General features: G+C 53.3%; 6 protein-coding genes across 6 annotated transcripts; 5 read left to right on the forward strand and 1 right to left on the reverse strand.

Moving 5' to 3' along the window:
• Positions 1-1,494: 1,494 nt before the first annotated feature.
• GMORB2_7064 (Beta-galactosidase/beta-glucuronidase) lies at positions 1,495-4,330 on the forward strand (the record flags this gene model as incomplete). Its single annotated transcript, XM_035469029.1, has 8 exons — positions 1,495-1,540; positions 1,820-2,366; positions 2,464-2,642; positions 2,781-3,187; positions 3,339-3,518; positions 3,593-3,736; positions 3,808-3,938; positions 4,024-4,330. The coding sequence occupies 8 exons, from the start codon at positions 1,495-1,497 to the stop codon at positions 4,328-4,330; spliced, it is 1,941 nt and encodes a 646-aa protein (XP_035321409.1).
• Positions 4,331-7,566: 3,236 nt separating this feature from the next.
• Positions 7,567-8,289, forward strand: GMORB2_7065 (uncharacterized protein; the record flags this gene model as incomplete). The annotated part of the gene is made up of 3 exons (XM_035469030.1): positions 7,567-7,676; positions 7,738-7,848; positions 7,911-8,289. 3 exons carry the CDS (start codon positions 7,567-7,569, stop codon positions 8,287-8,289), a joined length of 600 nt encoding a protein of 199 aa, XP_035321410.1.
• A 72-nt stretch (positions 8,290-8,361) lies between these two features.
• Positions 8,362-8,715, forward strand: GMORB2_7066 (uncharacterized protein; the record flags this gene model as incomplete). The annotated part of the gene is made up of 2 exons (XM_035469031.1): positions 8,362-8,489; positions 8,568-8,715. 2 exons carry the CDS (start codon positions 8,362-8,364, stop codon positions 8,713-8,715), a joined length of 276 nt encoding a protein of 91 aa, XP_035321411.1.
• Positions 8,716-9,213: 498 nt separating this feature from the next.
• On the reverse strand, positions 9,214-10,120 carry GMORB2_7067 (uncharacterized protein; the record flags this gene model as incomplete). The annotated part of the gene is made up of 2 exons (XM_035469032.1): positions 9,214-9,561; positions 9,695-10,120. The coding sequence occupies 2 exons, from the start codon at positions 10,118-10,120 to the stop codon at positions 9,214-9,216; spliced, it is 774 nt and encodes a 257-aa protein (XP_035321412.1).
• A 1,615-nt stretch (positions 10,121-11,735) lies between these two features.
• GMORB2_7068 (uncharacterized protein) lies at positions 11,736-13,289 on the forward strand (the record flags this gene model as incomplete). The annotated part of the gene is made up of 6 exons (XM_035469033.1): positions 11,736-11,924; positions 12,023-12,059; positions 12,180-12,349; positions 12,404-12,627; positions 12,726-12,853; positions 12,916-13,289. The coding sequence occupies 6 exons, from the start codon at positions 11,736-11,738 to the stop codon at positions 13,287-13,289; spliced, it is 1,122 nt and encodes a 373-aa protein (XP_035321413.1).
• Positions 13,290-14,439: 1,150 nt separating this feature from the next.
• Positions 14,440-15,813, forward strand: GMORB2_7069 (uncharacterized protein; the record flags this gene model as incomplete). The annotated part of the gene is made up of 1 exon (XM_035469034.1): positions 14,440-15,813. One exon carries the CDS (start codon positions 14,440-14,442, stop codon positions 15,811-15,813), a length of 1,374 nt encoding a protein of 457 aa, XP_035321414.1.
• Positions 15,814-16,316: the final 503 nt, after the last annotated feature.

Genomic DNA, 16,316 nt, shown 5'->3' on the forward strand with positions numbered 1-16,316 from the left:
ACGCACCTCGGCCGACAAGGACACCGGAAATGGAGAAGAGAAGGAGGGAGAACTCAGATAGGTCTTTCTATCCCCTCCCGTCCCGTCCCCCTCTTGTCCCGCGTAGAGATTCTGTGCTTACTTTCTCTTCCCGGCGTGCGCCCAAGAGATTGACGCGATGCAGCGCCCATCTCGCACACCGTCACGAGCTCTCAACACCAGTTCGTCTTCTCGGCACATGGAAATAACACAGTTCGCTCGGCGACAAGGGATCCCCGGGGGTTCCCCGCACGACCAAGACCGAGACTCCGGGTATAACGTCGTCGGTAAGCAGCGGGGAACGATGATTATCAGCAGAACGGGAGCAGGCCAACCATCAGCCGGATGAAGCATGGGGAAGAGGCCGGGCAGGGCAGGGGGTGTCACGAGTGATGATGCCAGGATCTGCAGCTAATCTCGCCTATCTTCCATCGGGCATGAGCCTAACCCCGCCCCCGCCATATTCTTCTCGTCCGTCCCAAATCCCGTAGCTCATCACCCTCCCTCCCCCCCCCCCCCCCCGGGGCAGCCGACTGCCGAGCGGAAACCTGCAGGGCGTCGGACTCGTAATCTCGATGAGCAGTAGTGAATGAGGTGATGATTTTTCTCTTCTCCAAAAACTCTCTCCATCATGATGAGAGAGAGATGGAATGGAGACGAGAGAGTTTGTGTTTCCATACACTGCTCCTCCATCACGTGCGTCCCAATATATCATCATCATTGATGTTATCGAAATGTCACATCTTGAACACAGCACTAGACTAGACAAGTTGACAGAACAAGTTGCTAAAACCTCTCTTGGAGGGAAAACAGGAGAGCAAGAAAGATATATAGCCCGAGACACACCAATCTTGCCAACCCTGCCCAACTGAACACAGACCCGCAGTTTAGGCATCGGATCTGGGCTGCCAAGGCTGGGACACATATGAGTAGAGACACGTATTCTCGCGTATCCGGTGCATAGATTCGTATTATTACAAGTCAGCTCGCAGACGCACTGCCCCTTCCCCCCCTTGCAGAGGGGTGAGAGTCTACTTTCGGACGAGGGAAGAAAGAGGAACGTCAACTTTTAAGCTGAGAAGTCGACCGCCACCTTGTCGTATGAAGTTTTTTATTTTTTTTTCTCAAAAAAAAAAAAGCCTCGACGTACATTACAACCGTCAACAAACATGAGATCCACACGGGTCAGCTGCGCAGTTACTCATGGGATCCTCATAGAATCAATCTTCTTCTTTCATGCATGTGCTTCTTCCCATGTAACCTCACGGAGGGGCGTGACGCGTGCCCGTACGATCTAGAGCACACCACCGTCCATCATCCTGTGCGGGAAACGAATAGGAAGAGAGAAGAAGAAAACACGAGGAGATAATACAAAGAAACATCAGATAAAGCAGAGACAAATTTCGGGTATTCTTGTCCTTTTTTATTTGATATTTTTATTCCTTTTAGCCTCCGTGTATGGAATGCCGCGCCGACATGACGCCGACGCTGGCAGGAACGTCACCCCCGAGTCCCGGCACGCGTCGACCTCAGCAGCCCTGGATGTACTCCCCCTCCATCTCATCTCACCCTCCCTCTCTATTCATCTCTCGTCCCGGGAGTTCTGGAACACAACGGTCTCCTCGGGACTGTCGAGCGTGACGAAGATGATCAGTCCGGTTCTCTGGCTCCCTGCTCAGCCTGATGTATATATTAACCTTTCGATAGACAACCCCCTTCCCCCCCTTGTTTTTCTTTTCTCTTCCTGGTACTGCCTCCTCTCCTCTCCTCTCCTCTCCTCTCCACCCTCTTCTCCCTCCAGGTCCTTGTGAAACCTGGTACGCCTACGACATCATGCTTCCATCGGCAGCTCCTGCCCTCGCCGGCGTTCTCCTACTGGGGACCGTGGTCAGTGCCCAGGTGCCTTACGAGGTCAAGAAACCTCCGCTCGATACCGACTGGACGTACAGTGTCGGGACGGACCCTTGGCCCGAGTATCCCCGTCCCCAGATGGTCCGCGAGGCTTGGCAGAGCCTCAATGGCCTCTGGACGTGGCGGTCTGCCTCTGGCGACGACGAGATCAACACTCCCCCCTCCGGGCCTCTGGACTACGAGGTCCTCGTCCCCTCTTGCATAGAGAGCGGCCTTTCCGGTCTCCAGGTCCTCGACACCCGTCACATGTGGTACGAGACCACGTTTGAGGTCCCCGGCGACTGGGAGGGCCAGAGCGTCCTTCTGAACTTTGAGGCCGTCGACTACCGGGCCACCGTGATCATCAATGGCAACGTCAAGGAGACGCACGTGGGCGGATACAACCGCTTCGCCATCGACGTGACTGAGGATGTCAGCGTGGGCGGACAGAACACGCTGTGAGTAGATCGGACTCTCTCTGGGGCGCACGTCAGCCTGTGTTCTCCTACCACCTGACCTTTCCGTGACTCGCTGACACGCCGGGCCGGAACCCAGATTGGTCTTCGTTCACGACCCTACCGACGACGAGATCGTTCCCGTTGGGAAGCAGACCAACAACCCCAGCCACATCTTCTACCGCCCCTGCTCGGGTATCTGGCAGCAGGTTTGGATCGAGGCCGTCCCCCGAGACTACATTGACCGCCTCGATATCTCTGCCACTTTCGACGGAGAGGGTGAGTCTCTGCTCAGCGCAGCAGCATGTCCCCTTCCCTCCCATCATCAATCTCTTCAATCGATAGACGGCCGAAGCGACGGTCGCAGGCAGAGATTGCCTTTCCGTGTACGCGTTACTGACCAGTCGAGATGTCCAGTCACCGTCAATGTCGTCTCATCTGGCCAGAACAGCGCCGACGTCAAGGTCGAGATCTATGACCAGGACGGTTCCGAGATTGGCAGCTCCGAGGGCACCGCCGACGAGCCCTTCAACTTCACCGTCCAGGGCGTCAGGGAGTGGTGGCCGGATTCCCCGACGCTGTACAACGTCACCGTCACCATGGGCGACGACGAGGTCACCAGCTACACTGGCTTCCGCACCGTCTCCAAGGGCAAGGTCGAGGGCATCACGCGCTACCTCCTGAATGACGAGTTCGTCTTCCAGTTCGGCACCCTGGACCAGGGCTACTGGCCTGACGGTCTCTACACGCCGCCCAACTACGAGGCCATGGTCTGGGATCTCAAGCTTCTCAAGGATCTAGGCTTCAACATGGTCCGCAAGCACGTGAGTTCTTCCTCTTCTTCTCCTTCGGGAGCGCGGTAGGGTTGGCGTGGGAGTTGATCGACTGCCGCTTACCTGCCCGCCGCCCGGACTCCGATCTGCCTTTTGCGTCGGATGTATATGCTGATGTGTGTGCTTCTCTTCCGACTATCAGATCAAGGTTGAGCCCGACCTGTTCTACCGTGCCTGCGACGAGCTCGGCCTCATGGTCATCCAGGACATGCCCAGCCTGCCTCCTTCCTCTCAGCCCAACGCCGAAGAGCAGGCCGAGTTCCAGCGCCAGCTCGAGATCATGATTGACCAGCACAAGAGCTTCCCGTCCATCTGCACCTGGGTACGTCTGGAGCCTTCGTGAGATTGAGAAGTTTATAGAAAAACATGGGCGTCTGACTTGGATGCTGTCGGCAGGTCATCTATAACGAGGGTTGGGGTCAGCTCACCACCCTCCCTGCGCCTGAGGAGCTGCTCACCCAGGTTGTCCGCGACCACGACCCCTCCAGGCTCATCGACTCGGTCACCGGATGGCGTGACCACGGGTTCGGCGACTATCACGTATGTTTAGATCTCCTGCCATCCAACGACCCCCCGATAGGAACATCAGTACTGATGCCCTCTCTCTGCAGGATAACCACAAGTACGCCAGCCCTCAGTGCGGAACTCCCTTCTGGTCGCGGCTGAACACCCCTTACGACGCGGAGCGCATCGGCTTCCAGGGCGAATATGGAGGCATCGGCCACAACGTGTCGATCGATCAGTATGTCTCATATGCACCGTTCATCATCCTCAGTTTGATCCCTGCCGCTATCGGACGCTAACGATCTTTTCCTTCTTCTTTACAGCCTTTGGAACGTCCAGGCCGCCATCGACTCCATCCCGGAGACGTACGAGATGAACGAGGACCTCGACTCGTACAACTACCGATCATCGACTCTGTTCCGCGACATCCGCGAGCAGACCGAGCGCTACGCCTGCAGCGGCGCAGTATATACCCAGACGACCGACGTCGAGGGCGAGGTCAACGGTCTGGTCACGTACGACCGCCGCATCCTCCGCCCGTACGAGGCCCAGTGGAAGGAGGACATCCAGAGCCTCTACGACGCTGCCGAATCGCGCGGCGGACGTGCGTACGGAGACTACAGGGCATGATCCCTCGCGCGCGGCGTACCGTTGCATTGTTTGGAATATCGCACAAAGAGAGAATACGTCTACGGAGCCTACATGTTTGCATAGCTAGCCAGATGCCACGGAAGAATTACAGGCTATGGCTATAATCGTTGGCCCAGCCCGCTCCCGGTAATAGATCACCCGAGCTTACATGTACTGTAGCTACGTATTGGGTATGCGTATATGTGTGTGTATGTCGAACATCGACGCTCACGTGTTCGCCTAACCTGTGTACACTACACGTCTGCATTGCAGCATTCCCAAAGGCTCAGCATCTCCCGCAGTTTTGACGGAAGGGTGTAATGTCTAGTGATACCGGCCTCAACTGCTCCCGAGCTTTAGCTCCATCTAGGTTCGATCATCGTCCTCGAATAACTTGCACCCGAATCGGGTCCTTCTCGCCATCTAGGCGGAGTCTTCGTACATGCACTTTACCTGCAGCGAGGAGAGAGAAGATGTATGTTGGCTGCGTCACATCGCTTGAGCTCCGACAAGGTGGTGTGACACTCTGACCACCTTGTATGTCATTTTCCGCGGCGCCCAATGACAGCAGCTGAGTATTGCGACCTTGGTCTGAGCGATGCCTGCCCTTGGGGTTCGAGACTATACTGCATTACTGGATCGGTCAAGGTCATCTTCGTGAGAAATGTCTTGAGAAGTGATCTTCCTCTGTCACAAAGATACCATCACTCGCACTACGTAATTGCGTACAGTCCCTCCGCAACGCCCACAGGCTCCCGGACAGGAGCATCGACCATCACCCCCCTGCGTCACGGCAGCACCGTCTCCATACTTGCCCGCCCACATCAACCTCGCGGGAGTGGCGTCGATGAACCATCGGCTGGCAGTGGTGGTGCGTGCGCAGATTCGCGTCTATGGCGGAGAAGGTAGCCGGGGTTCGCTCTCGACGACGGCTGGACCTTTGGCGCCGTATTGATATGTTGACTGACTACTGTATACCTACTCCGTACATGCACGTACTGCATGTACATGTTTATGCATGCATGGAGGGAGCATGCAGGGGGCTGCAATCAGAATATTACTCATACGAACGGCCTACCTATACCGTCGTGGTAGACGCGCATACGGAACGATCCGTGCATACATACTTATACAGGCGACATATTAGTTGACATGTCTGGATAGAGTATGCGTCAAGGTGACGGTAATCCCCCGACAGAGAAGGTGTATGTGATACTTCTGACGCACCGCATGCATTCACCAAAATATCCCTTTTGAGATGTTCATACCAGCTGCAACCTTACTCCCCCAGTTCATTACACAGGGATAGGGTATATGGTGTACGGGCATATCTGAATATACCCCCATGAGCTGAGAATAGGTCATCGTCCCTACATCGCCTCCAGACGCACGTAGTATGGAACAGACAGCTCACGGGATCAGCTTTCACCACGTAATACTTGCGTATACTGGCATTGATGGGATACCGCTAGCGTTGATGGGCATGCATGTAGCTGCATCAGCGAGGCTCACTACACTCCGCGTTAGAGTCGTGTTTTGGTGAGTGACGGGCATACATCCGCCATTATCAGAGCAGCGTCGTACGGGTACGGTACGGTGCACTCCTGTAGTTGCTAGAGTGGGCCGGTGGTGGTTGACGATGGCCAGGCCAAGAAAACCGTTCAGTCTCGAGCCCGACTATCTATCTTGTCTATGGGACGTCGACTGCCGAGCGTCGATAGCGAGTGCGTCTTATTGGATGGGTGCTGTCGATATCCCAACGACCAAGTGGTATGCCCTTAGAACTACCTGCTACTCTCATGTCCTATCGTCGTGCACATGTGGTACGGCAATTCGATGGCATGATTGACGCAGGGCCATGAGCCCCATATATACTCATATTTCTAGCGTCATGGTGAAGTGCCGGTGGTGGTGTGGGAATCCATGCTCGCTCGCGGACCAGGGATGGAGTCTGTGAATCTGAGAGGTCGGTATATCGGGGAATGATAACTTGTCATAACAAACAACGACTTTGAAAGCGCACAAAACCCGGCGGAAAGAAGAGCATCGCTTTACCTTCCCTTGTTTGCGAAATAAGTTGGATCGGGAGTACGTATTGAGCTGTCTTCTGCTATGTCTGGACAGAAACCACTGGACCCCCCGATATATATACCGGTTCTACTCCGTAGCAATACAACGCACAGATTACAACCTCGTATGTTTGCAAAGACGACCGGGGGGGGGGGGGGGAGGGGACATTTGCCAGACTCCACATTGTAAGGACCCATCGGTACTCGCACTTATCGAACATACCCTCGTACAGGGGTTTCGAGGAGACTGGGGATTTGGGGATTTGTACCTTGCCATGTCGCTTTGCATTAGCCAGGGCTAGGGTCCTCCGCATATACCCCTAGACCACATTGAGCAGATATGGGAATTGCACGTGCTCTCATCTCCTGTGCCCAGAGCACCTACGACATATGCGTGCGCTTCCTTGATGTTGGAAACATTGCACTGACAAAGACGGAAGACTACCAGCGCAATCCTTGATCTACGGTAACAATGGCAATTTATATATAGGCAAACCTGTTATTTGCATGCAACGTTGGTGTATTGCTCACTCTTACTACATACGATGCGCACATAATACGGCCAAGGCAAACTTCGTTACATGGCATTACCGCATATAGTAGGGAGGCATTAGGCATAGTGGGATATTGGGATATTGGAGGGGGGGATCTACCGTATGCGGATGTGTCAACCTGCCACGCTGTCACAAAGGAAACCGATGATCGGTGGTGGAGACAGAGGAATACGCATAAAACAAGCCTGTCCAGAAGTGGGTAATGTATCCCGCTGACCATCATCGGCTTAGTCTAAGTCCCGGGGCCGGGAGTGGGACACACTTACATCGTGATGTCTATTTCAGCCAGAGAATCTTAGGGTCAAGGTTGACTGAGAGAGTGTCGCATAATACGATGCGGGTAGGTGGAGTATAGTCGTTCTCAGCACAGCCAGAAAGAAGAAGGATAAAAAAACGGCGCGCGGTGGTGTAGTTGGACAGCTCTGGCCGGAGGAGATAGTAGCATTTAAGAGCAGCGTATCTTCGCGAACGAATGTTTCCCTCTTGATCACAAGCTTTCCTCCATCCTTGATTCTTTTCTAGACCTGTTAGCTCTAACACTTGTGGAGAAAGAAAAAAAAGAGACGAAATCTTTTGACCGATCCAGGCAACCTTCTTCGGATTGACAGCAACCATGGTGCACGCGACTGAAACCAACGGTCACTCGCCCGACGGGTGGAACGGCTCCTACATGAACAGCAAGGATCCCTACGCATTGATGAGGGACTGCAATGCCAACTCCAGGTATGAAACTCCCTCCAACCCCGGCAGACGCTTATTTCCTTCTATTCTTACACCTGCTCAGGCTCACGGCGCAGCACTACCTCTGGAAAGACCTACTCGGTTTCCTTTCGCACCCTGACATTCCCGTTGCCGACCGAGACTTGAAGGTTGCCGATGTGGCCACCGGGAATGGGTATGATGATCCTCTCGGTGGTACCCTCCCGAAAACGGACCTGTGCTGATGATGCTGTTCAGAATCTGGCTCCAAGACTTCGGCCGTGACAAGCCCGACTCTGTTGACCTCCATGGGTTCGACATAAGCCTGGACCAGGTCGTTGCAGAGCCATGGCTCCCTGAGAATGTGCACATGCACACGTGGAACTTGTTCGAGGAACCTCCTGCCGAGTTTGTAGGCTACTTTGACGTGGTGCACGTTCGTCTCATCACCGTCGTCATCAGGAATGACGATCCCCGGCCCGTGCTCGAGAACCTCACGAAGCTCCTCAAGTCGGGGGGCTACCTGCAATGGGACGAGGTGGATACTATTCATTGCCAGATCAAGACCGTCCCAGGTATTACATCGGCGCCCAACTTGGACAGATTGTTCTCCCAGCTCAAGGGACGTGATACGTAAGATTCTACCACAATCCCTACCGATCTTCTGGAGGAAACATCACAGGAAAAGAAAGAGAATAGGAAAAAGGAGATGTTGACGGTCAATCTGTCTAGCTGGAAGGACCGCCTCACCGACATTCTGAAGGACGATGGATACTCTGCCGCTAACCGCCACACTTATGAGTATTCTGGCAACATCTCGCGCTTCTGGAGTGACGTGTAAGCCAAAGCCCCAGCGCCTAATGTGCACAGATCTGTGCAGACCACAGAATGTTAAGCTGATAAAGCCCAATACAGCTACGTGAGCACCTGGAAAGAGTTTGCAGAGAATGCCCTCAAGACACCCGAAGTGTCGGCTGAGTTGGAGCAAAAGGCAATGGAGGAGACTAGGAGGGGAGCCATGATTTGGGTCCCCAAGATCGTCTGGGTCGCCCAGAGGATTTGAAGTGCACTGCGGTTTATCTCTAGTCTTTCCGTCTAGATTTTTTTACCGGTATTAAAGGGTAGAAACCAATCTCTTGATTGTCAACTTTTGCCTTTGTTATGTCAAATCCGACGTGATCGTGTCACATCCAACGATCTACACTTCTCGTGCTGGAAAGAATTGACCGACTACACTGTTCAGTGGAAAAGTGTGAGAGTCTGACAGACCAGATAGTATTACTTGGATATTACTGTACTTACTCTGGTTGGGAAAATAGCCCTGATCTCTGGTATCAGGTGGTTTCGTATATGATCTTCGGTGAGGGTGTGTGTGGGTTGACAACCCCCAGCACTTCGATTTATGTTGTATTCTTCTGGGCTGTGAGAGCTCAATCGATCGAGAATAAGTTAGATGAATGTGTTGCTGTCCAACCATGTACAATCTCTTTTGTACTCGTGTCTATATAACCTATGCGCGGAGGAGGCCCTTCCAACGTCAGAGCAGTCTAGAAGGACTATATCACATGAAGCCCTTTGTAGACTTGATTATCTGCTCGGACAGGGCCTTGGGCTGGCTGATGAACGGCATGTGGCCGGTGTCGAAGTCGACCACGTCCCACCTCACCTTGGACTTTTCGATCCACATGTCCTGGAGGATGGCCGGGTTGCAGGCATCCTTGATAGTCCGGACATATGTACGCCTTCCATCAAATGCCAAGTCCGCCCAGGCTGGCGCTGTGGCCTTCGTCTCGAATGCCAGGTGCGCATGAGGCTTCAGGGACTTTTCCAGCACAGGGGCAAGCGCAGCATCGCAGTCATTGTAAAGAACATCCATAGCCGGCTCTATGAGGGCGAGGTGTTCCGAAGGCTAAGAGTGTCACACGCATCTTGTGTCAATTATGCTGTGCCACCTTGCCCCAGTATTGGACGAGTGCTCGCATATGGGAAGCAGGGGGGGGGGGGGGGGGGGGGGGGGGTCAATCATCGATATGATTACGTACCTTGCACAGCTTGATGAATGGAGGGTAGGCGCCGCCAACGGCCTCCATGAGGGATTCTCCCTCCAGAGTGATGTTTCCGACGACGTAGATGAGGCCGATGACGCCGCCGGGCAGCCCTTGAGACTGGCGGGACGCCTTGTCCAAGCCTTTGGCTGCCCCACCGCCAACGACTCCACCGTACGAGTGCACAAGGACAACGATATCCTGCCCCTCCTGAAGAAGAGGCAGGAGAACGTCGTTTCGCAGATGCGCTATGTCATCGGCGCAAGTCGCCGTGGCTGGGTTGGGCGGATCGCAACTGGGGTATGCCCCTGGCCGGGTTGAGAAGCCGGCGTCTCTCAGGTATGGCAGGATCTGATCGAACCCAGAAGGGGTGCCGAAGGCACCGGGGACGAGGACGATGACAGGAGAGCTGTTCGAGGCCATTTTGTTCGTGGTCATGTCAGTGAGGGCCCTCGAATGTGCGGTTGAAATGCCACGGCACCAGTTTAAATAGAAGAGAGAGCCACGCGTGCTTGGTCGACGTCGGTTATGGGTCGTCGCCGGTTGTTGGTCCTAGGCAAGGTCAGCCAACAGCTCGTCAGTCTGCAGGCACGGTGACAGCTCATAGATGGCCATGTCCCTTTCTCGCAATTTCCAGATGCATCGGCAGATACAAACCAGGGGACCAGGGTGGGCCGGTGCCGTGTCGGATGCAGAACCTCGGAGTCTCACTAGTAATCTCGCTGATAGGAGACCCCCTTTACCAGAGCATGTCCTCATACATCTATCCACATGGACATGTTGGCTGGCCCCCATTCGGCCTGGAACCTGATTCACACATTCAGTACCGTCCCCGTTTGTCCGAGTTGAGTCCTTGAGGAACTTGGCCCGCACGTAATATCATGTATGCCCTACGACGTAGCACCGGCACTCAAATGTTACACCTTCAGAGTTTCATATAAATCCCTCTCGCCCATCAAGATCCACACATACCGGCGTGATCAGTGGGGAAGAAGGTACGTGCTCATTAGTCTCACCGGGTTCCGGACCCTGGCTGTTAGACCCATGTACGTACATGTCCAGATCCGGCATGGGAGGTTTGTGCACTGTGTGCTTGGTCAACAACGTTCGAGCAGCCCATTCTGTCCCGTCCCTGCTCCCTCCCTATCTAGTACTGACGTATAAGGATTTCTTCCGAGTGACATTGATATGCCACGGAGGTACATAAACGTGACCCTGGTGATGTGATGGCAAGATGTATGTGGACCCGTTCTTGATATCCATGCTCTCGTTCGGCGCTTCGAATCAAAGGTCCTGACGAGCTATGAGTCGGCGTCGTATAATAATACTAGAGATTTCTTATCACGGGAGAGAGCCACAGCAATCTTCACAGCCAGGTGGGCTGTAATAGTTGACGATTTGGAGAATCGAGATGGCAGTTATCTCCATCAGGCTATATAGCTCAACCAGGATACCTTGACCTGCCGCAACCATTTACGGAGTATACCCTCATGTTGATCTTCTCAGCAGTTTGTGGAGCTATGCAACAGGTGCTAGTCTGAGTATGGTAGATATTCGGTCGGAGCCCGTCAAGCTCGTGGGGGTGTGGGAGGTATCTACTACAGCGTTGGCTTACGGGAGATGCATCCTCGAATCAGCACATACAGATCCGTATTGTGCGGTTCCATTCGCGTCGTATGCTGCTGTATCCCGGTGGGAGGCGAGCGGGGTCTGTCACGGCATGTCAGGATGTGCAATCATCTGCACGGCAGATAGGGACTCTCCTCAATGTATCCGTGATGCTGATCCCTACTCCTCACGAGCCTTGGATATGCGTCTACGTAGGTAGGTAGCAATTGATAGTGGATTTGAGACGAACCAAGAGAATCTTCAGGGTATTAAGCCTTGAGAATCCTTCCCGTCTCGCCTTTTCCTGCATTCATCGTAGCATGCATCTCATATTGTTCCATCTCCGATTTTGTTGAATTCCAAAGAGCAAAGACATTCTTGTTCAACATTGAACGTTGGCGATTTGACCTCTGCAGCACGCCGGAACACTATGCATGAAGCGATGGCCTCGCACGTAGAGAGGGCCGTGGACCTCTCAGAGAACCGCCAGCCTGGTCTCTATGCCTCATCGACGGTTCCCTTTGCATTCGCCGTCCTCTCTGTCGTCCTTCGCTTTTGGTGTCGCCAGAAAAAGAGGGCAGGCCTCTGGATCGATGACTGGCTCATCGTCATTGCGTTGGTATGTTATGTTCAGGACACATCTTTGTCCTGAACGACATGATCTCATCTCTCGTGAAGCTCCTCTTTGGATATCGCATGTTGACACATGATTTCTAGGTGTGCGCTGTCGGCCTCACGGCTGATCTTGTATGGTGTAAGCGTCCTTCCATACCCGAGTTCGACTATCCTCTAGGGAGCAGGTAGTAGTAACATGAAGGTCCAGGGATTCCTCGCGGTCTTGGTCGCCACATCCAAACTTTCGGTCCCAATGCAGTCGAATACCTCTTCATCGGCCTCTTCGTGGCCGAGTTGACTTACACCGGGGTTATCATCTTCGTCAAGTTCTCAATAGCCGCTCTATACTGGCGCATCTTCGAAAAGGCGAGCATCAAAATCCCCATCATCATCGTGTCGGCGCTGGTGGCCATGTGGGGAACTGCAGTGGTACGCTTATAGATCTACGACTCCTGGACATTGTATCTGCTAACGGGAGGCAAGTTCCTGCTCACCGTCCTTCAATGCATTCCCACGCAAGGTATCTGGGACAAGACCATTGACTCATCTTGCGACGTCGACTCCAACATGTTTCTCATGGCCATATCCATACCGAACATCCTCATCGACGTCTTCCTCCTTCTGCTGCCAGTTCCTTACGTCTTCAGTCTGCACATCTCACTTAGCCGCAAGGTCTCAGTCTTGTCCATGTTTCTTCTGGGTGGATTGTAAGTGCTCCGTCACTGTCTGCTCTCCTCGTCACTCATCAGATCCTCAACCCTCGACTCTACTCTCTCCATCCATCCGAAGCTGACCGAGACCAAAGCGTCTGTGTGGCTTCCATCATGCGTCTTATCGCTGTCGTCAATCAGAGCACCTCGGCCGACATGACTTGGAACGTTGTGGGTCAGGCAACGTGGGCCAAGATGGAGGCAGATTTCGCCATCATCTCAGGTATGGCCAGAACACACCCGGCCTCCGCAGGCTTTTCATCGGACATGCTGACGGTTCTATAGCGTGTCTGCCTACTCTGAGGCCCCTGTATGTGGCCCTTCTCCCGAAGCGTTTCGCTGCCCGAGCCTCCGCTGGCTCAGACTACACAGGCAGCAAAGAGGAATCCAGGAAGAAGAGTGTGCAGCAGTCTTGGGGCATGTCTGTTCTCCGGTCCAGGGACGACGACACCGCTCCCTTGTCCTCTGTGGCCGGGATCGAGGGACCAAACTCCCATTATCACATGGTCAAGGATGCACAGGAGGCCAGGGTCACGGTCGTGTTATCAAACAACTCGGACAGCAGTCAGATTCGATCGCCAGCCTCCATAAGGGTGGAAACCGCTTGGGACGTGGAGTACAGTGGAACTAAAAGTCCTCGGAACGCCTACGCCGTATGAATCCCGTCATGGTGAGAAGGCAGGGACTGGAGATAGGGACCATGGGACGGGAAATGGGTATCGGGATAGTAAAGAAGGGCTGAGAACGATACCAGGTGCAGATAGCGAATATCTAAGCTGGACCTGGCAAGGATCGTTACGGTACCGAAGATAATGATATTATTCCTGTACAGTTGTTGAAAGCTTGATGACCTCGAACCACAGCGACGATGTGCACTGTCCACGAGCTCGGGGATTGGCGACGATGTGGATCATGACTGGCCGGCTTGCATGTATGCAGTGCTACTGATGGTTTGATAAATGAAGCATTGTCAACTCGGATTCGTCTCGGTCAACGAGTCGGAATCAGCGTAAGGAGTAATAGTAAGATAAGTATTGCATGCATTTTCATGGGATATCTGCCCAACCTGAAATAGCTTGAAATCAACGGGTTTACAGTCCATCAAGTAACATGGGTCGGACCCACGACTCATTTTATAGTATCTTCGGATAACACAACTTTGGACACATTCAACAGTTTTGTTGATGCCTTCATGGATCGTTTTTGTCGTATTTGTATGCACCAAGGTTGTTGGGTATGTAATATAATGTGTATGTGTACGTAGTAGTTAGTGTTTGTACATGGACAAAGGGAGAATTCTGGATTTACTGTGTTATTATCATATATATATATGTTTTTCCTTGCATAATAATAACTAGAGATTTAATATATTACTCTCTCTAGAAAAGGGAGGGAGGTTGGGGTTGGGGTTGGGGTTGGGGTCGAGGGTTTCTAAAAGTAGAAGTGCTGACTTATAATAATCTAGAAAATTAATTGTTTTTTATAAAGAAATCCGGGGTTTCACCGCGATTTCGAATTCACTAACGTTGCCACCCGTACCTTTTTTCGCTCTTGGTCGCTCCTCATCATCGAAACGTATCTAACTTATAAATTCTAGGCGTCTGTTTCAAACGACATAGATGCTTGCCGCATACACGCGATAGTTCCCGGGCTCCTAGGATGAACACGGGCATGATACCCTCTTCCAAGCCCAGACCCACAAGGCTGTAAATCGACCGCAGCCTCTACCGTGGCCTCCCTCCCCCCTCCACTTACCGTGCATCTGCATGCTTGGCATCATCGCCATCGTTCCATCCTCTGACATTCCCAATGTCTTTTGGCCATCTCCCGCCAGAGCTCCTGCCTGTGATCATACGGGGGCTAGACTCCCCTCACGACCTCGTCTCGCTCATAATAGCGTCTTCCCGGTGCCACGCATTTTACTCCGCCGCGCCGTCTGTCTTCCTCGCATCGATCCTCGAGAATGCGATCCACCCTACCGCCATACAATCTGCGTTGGCTGCTCTAAACGCCCCGAACGGGAGCCAGTCCAAAGATCCCGAGGCCCTGGCGAGATTTGTAGAGAGGTATTTCGAGGGTGGTCGGTACACGTTTCCCACCGATATGGAGAACCTGAAGGCCCTGTGCCGCCTCTACAACCGCACATCCTCCTTCATCCGAGACTATGCCTCTCGAGCTATGCAAGCCATGGGAGACCATCTGTCTACCGTGGACCAGATCGCATATACTCTGCCATCTATGCCAGAAAAGCAGGCTCTGGACCTGTCAAGGTCAGAAAACGCCAGGTTCCAGAGAGCGTTTCTCAGACTTGAGGTCTATTCCCTGGCCTACCCTCCCCCCGATGACCCGCATGAGCAACACCGCCATCGGTTCTTCACGGCCGAATCGCAATTTAGCCATTTCGTATCCCGCATGGAACCATGGGAGGTCGAGGAGATGAGTTGCGCTCACTTCTACTTTCAGCTGATGGCAGGCGCAGCGTTTGACCAAGTTGAGGAGCAGCTCGTAGAAGCTGCCATGTCTGCCCCAGGTGTCTGTCGCTCCGCCGACACTGTCGCAGTAGCCAAAGACCTGCCATCGCGATATCACGGTGGCGAGCCCAGGGAGCTCTTTGACGGTACGGAGGTCAGCGTTCTGCTCAACTTCTCCAGTGCGATGCGCGATAAGTCGTACTCCCTTATCGGTTTCATAGCGTCACTGGGGTCCTCGTTCATGCATCAGCTCATCACTGCAGATGCCAGCACACGCAGAGACATGGTGAGAAGCCTCGATCCGGCGTGGTATCAGAGCTTCCTCCCAGAGGCTATAGATGCACAAGACGACGCCCCAGACACCATCATGCATGTGCTTACGCCTGAGGATTGCCATGACCCTCATCGGCCGCCCGCAGGCGCCGGCTATGGCCTCTTCAATCGTGATGGGCAGGATGTCTATTGGGAGGCGAGTACCTATCGATACCAGGCCCTACGTGAGAGAGCTTTCGTCTTCTGGGACAGTGAAAGGATCTCCGGTAGCCCGGAGATGACCCGCAGCCTTGAAGAGGCAGCATCCATCTTCGGCATGAAGCTTTTTCAACTCTACGACCGTACTGGGCGCTTATCGGTTGAGGATCGATTGCAGGGCGTCCGCATCCCTCGAGAGCACATCTCCAGAATCTATGATGAGTTCGGATATCCAGACTAGCTGAGTACAGATTTGCTCCGTCTAGGAGGTTGCGCTGCAGATGATCTTGTTGATCATTGCGAAGATGACTTGAAACATCACGTGGGCTGGGATCAGCTGCAGTTCGTATGATAGTCTCCAGACAGCTTGTTTTCTTCTGCTTCTCCTTTCGGATGTACGAGGGAGGGCAGGGGAGAGGTGCACAGGGCTCTGCATAGATATGGAGGACATCGGTAGGATTGTTGGGCGAGGGTTTTTCATCATGAAGAGAAGTGAATGTTTGCCCGTGGGGGATGCAGATGTCTTTATTCCGCTTTTTTTTCCCACCCAGCAACCTTGATCAACCACAGCACTCAAGTATTGAACTTCGTAACATGGTAATCGGAATGGCCATACGGGTGCATAATGCGGAATAAGATCAATTTCTACCCGAAGCCTCAAATGCAGGCCACGATCCGATATGTCGATGTGTCTGCGTTAAGCGCGGGGAGTAAATACTTCTTCAGTCGGCCACCTCAGGGCAG

The sequence above is a fragment of the Geosmithia morbida genome, assembly GCF_012550715.1.
Source record: "Geosmithia morbida isolate 1262 chromosome Unknown scaffold_7, whole genome shotgun sequence".
Classification (NCBI taxonomy): Eukaryota; Fungi; Ascomycota; class Sordariomycetes; order Hypocreales; family Bionectriaceae; genus Geosmithia; species Geosmithia morbida.